Raw genomic sequence first — 3,771 nt, 5'->3', positions numbered from 1 at the left:
AGTTAGCGTTTAAGCCCTCAAACTTACTGCTGAGTCAGTGTGGGAGATGATATTGTTTAATAATTTCGACTTTCGTGCAAAGCTACACAATGGTTACCTGCTCTAGCCGTCCCTAATTTTGAAGTGATAGACTAGAGGGAACGAAGGCAGCTAGTCAACAGTACTCACCTCTACTCTATTCGAACACTGGTATTTGACCTTTACTCTTATAATGCACCTATGGCCCCATGACACAAAGTAACATTTTGTGGCAAAAGGTCACAAACCATGGACCCTCATATTCACAGTCCTCACACTACATTAATATTTTTAACGTAATTAAAAAAGCTTTGTTCTAGTAATACATGCAGCACAACAAGATCAGAGTGTTTTAAATAAGAGCTGGCCCATCAGTTTAAATAACTGTAGTAACACTTCTTCAGCCTTTCATATCTGGTCAGTACTCACCCGTGTGCATTGAATAACAAGTTATAATGGAGGATAAAAAGTGCACACTCTGATTTCTACGTACCCAAGATTTCTTCCTGAGCAGATCATCCAGTGAAGTACATAACACGTTTCAATGGGAGGTTATTTTAATGAACACTCTGATTTCTATATACTCTGACCAGATCATCCAGTGAAGTACATAACACGTTTCAATGGGAGGTTATTTTAATGAACACTCTGATTTCTACATACTCTGACTAGATCATCCAGTGAAGTACATAACACGTTTCAATGGGAGGTTATTTTAATGAACACTCTGATTTCTATGTACTCTGACTAGATCATCCAGTGAAGTACATAACACGTTTCAATGGGAGGTTATTTTAATGAACACTCTGATTTCTATATACTCTGACCAGATCATCCAGTAAAGTACATAACATGTTTCAATGGGAGGTTATTTTAATGAACACTCTGATTTCTATATACTCTGACCAGATCATCCAGTGAAATATATAAGACGTTTCGAGTGGACGTTATTTTAGTCCACATTCCTATTTCTATGCACCTAAGGTTTCTTCCTGACTAGATCATCCAATGAAGTACATAACACGTTTCGACTGGACGTTATTTTCACCTAGTTAACGAAGGTCATATGTTGCAATGTGTTGTGTAACATAAAGCTACAAATGGTAATGGTACTTTGATAGGAATGGCGATAACGGGCCCTGTTACGAGAAGGAATTTCTCAGGAAGATTGCTCCTGTGGTATAAACCAAAGTATTTGTAAATATAGTAGAACTGATGGATACTAACAGAGTTTCTTTTTCTTTTCTTTCATGAAGAAATACTTCAAGCCAAATTAATTCCAATGAAGCACACTTCTGTCATTTCTCCAGCTTCCATTGCTACAAGAGCAAAAGTAATTCAAATGTTGTTCCAACTTGTGAAAAGTTTTATTTTTCTAATCACCTTTACCTTCCAGTTTTCCTAGTACAGGTCGTTATTGTTCTGTAACTTTTTGACATTTTAGATACTCCCCCCTCCATTTTTCCCACCAATCAGAATAGCCAAGCACAACTCACCTTCTTCTGCTGTTTAGTATAACGGGTTTTTGATGTCTTAGTTATTGTCGTTTTTATCTACGACGTTACTCACATCCTAGCGAGAGAATCAATTAGGTATCTTCTGCGCTTGCGCACTGATCGAGATCCGTTAGAACGTACTAGTTGCACCAGCCTCGAAAGACTTGCTATTTGGACAGGTTATGAACGTGAGAACTAACTTGACTCAACTACCAGGACAGACAACAGTTAGAATTGTATATCGAAATATGAAACTTCCACTAGTACTAGCGGTGGTTTGCCAGTTGTTTATCTCAGGTAAGTATTGTCATAAATATGAATGTTCTGTCTAAAATCGATAATCACAGATTGTTAGTTTACAAAATTCATCTTTAGATGTCAGTTTTATAAAAGTCGCCATTAGTGAAACGTTACGTTGTCTTGTTACATAAGACGAAACTCCGTTGTTGTATTATTCATAAAAATCCGTTTCTTCTTATTTCACCCACGTAAGTACTTATGGCACATTAGAGTTTATGAGTACAGATGGTACTTTTTAACCAGTTTTTTGGCTGTACGAGGAAACTAGCGAGTTAATGATTACTTTTGTACTGCTGAAAAAACAACAGCAGAGGAGAATTTCATATACAGTTTACACAGTTTCTTTGTTTGTTTCGGATATTTACGTAAAGCTACATGAGGTTATAGAGGCTACTCGTTCTTAATTTAAAACTGGTAAACTATAAAAAAAAATGCAGCTAAACAACAGCACGCGGACTACTGTAATCGAAATTTAACCCTCACTCTTACAACACAACCACGACCCTAAAAGTGCGGAGCGCTCTTTTGCGGCAACGAAACGATAACCATGGGCCCTTAAATTCACATTTTGGCACACTAGCCACTTGGTCACGCCGGGCCCGTTTACCAGGGTAAAAATACTTTATTATTATTATTATTATGGCAGTAGACGATTGGTTAAAGTTGTTCCAAACCTGTTTTCCTAGCCATACGAACTGTCGGAGTTGGATACGTGTCATAAAGTCTTTGAAACAAAATATAACTTGTTCCTTTATATCGCTTGGCTAGAAAGAGACGCTTTGATAATTATTTTAGATCTTAATGCACGCCTGTAGAGAGTAAATATCACTTTAGTTGACGATAATATGGACTAGAAGATATAGTAGCCGAAATGGATAGTGATCTGACTGTGAGAGACATATTGTTAGCTTCTGCTGTTATTAGCGTCTTGTAGCCGTTATTAAGCAAAAGTCAGAAATGATTTATATTCTAGCTTCATTGTTAATCGAAGTACCGTTACGTGTGTTATCAAATCGTAAAATATATATATATATATATGTTCCGTTGCTTAACAGTTGATAAACATCTTTAATTTTACCAGTTTTGCAAATGTAATTATGCAAGAAATGTTCCTGTTATAAATGTTGATTACGTTCCTTTGCACATTACAAAACAACATCATGACCTTATTCTGATAAAGAAGTTTGAAGATTTTCAGAATGTTTATTGATAAACCATTTCAGGATTAATAACTACAAATGGAAAGAACGATTCTGTTGGAGTATTTATCCTCATTCGATCTAAATTCAGTAACAACTTATTTCATACTGTCGGCAATGAATTAGTATAGTTTGTATTTAAGCTAAGACGAATTTGAAAAAAAAAATCATTAATATTTGTTTCCAGTTAATGAAAAAAATACATAGCAAGAGATTAAACAAAATACATTTAGCTTGAGCTAACCACAAATAAAATGCGCTAACCTATATCATAACCAGTTTATAATAACTTCGGTGTCTGCGTATTCTAAGCTATCCTGTCACCTTTAATGGGCGCCAGATGACTCAGCGGTGAGTTTTCAAACTTAAAACGATAAAAATTGGGTTTCGATACCTGCGGTGGGCAGTGTATGAATAGCCTACTGTGTAGCTTAATGTTTATGGAGTGGTTAAACATGTGTGTACTTTTATTGCCGTTTGTATTTTAGTACTTTTTGTTAACGATAGATGGATTCTATTTAACCAAAGCATTTTGTTAGTTTACAGCAACTTTGTATCATTTTTTTCAGTCCATGTTATGAACTCATATATAACTGTGAGTAAACTTCTCATTAGCTTTTATAGGTGATAAAGACATTTAATCTAGCAAGTCTTTACATTCATTGATGGTAAAAAAAATAGGTTCTATCATACAATAATCTTTACTTTAAATAAGACCATAAATGGTAAAAATAGGTTTTATCATACAATAATCTCTA

General features: G+C 35.1%; 1 protein-coding gene across 1 annotated transcript in view; it reads left to right on the top strand.

The window, feature by feature from the left end:
* Positions 1–1,521: 1,521 nt before the first annotated feature.
* LOC106471942 (protein obstructor-E-like) overlaps positions 1,522–3,771 on the top strand; it is a 12,044-nt gene continuing 9,794 nt past the window's right edge. The window contains exon 1 of the mRNA XM_013932564.2: positions 1,522–1,811. Within this exon, the coding sequence (XP_013788018.1) occupies positions 1,697–1,811 (115 nt within the window). The 5' untranslated portion in view covers positions 1,522–1,696. The remainder of the gene's footprint in view (positions 1,812–3,771) is intronic.

Source organism: Limulus polyphemus, unplaced genomic scaffold, assembly GCF_000517525.1.
Source record: "Limulus polyphemus unplaced genomic scaffold, Limulus_polyphemus-2.1.2 Scaffold4975, whole genome shotgun sequence".
Lineage (NCBI taxonomy): Eukaryota > Metazoa > Arthropoda > Merostomata > Xiphosura > Limulidae > Limulus > Limulus polyphemus.
Note: the sequence above shows the minus strand (reverse complement) of the source record. Positions and strands in the feature narration are given on the sequence as shown.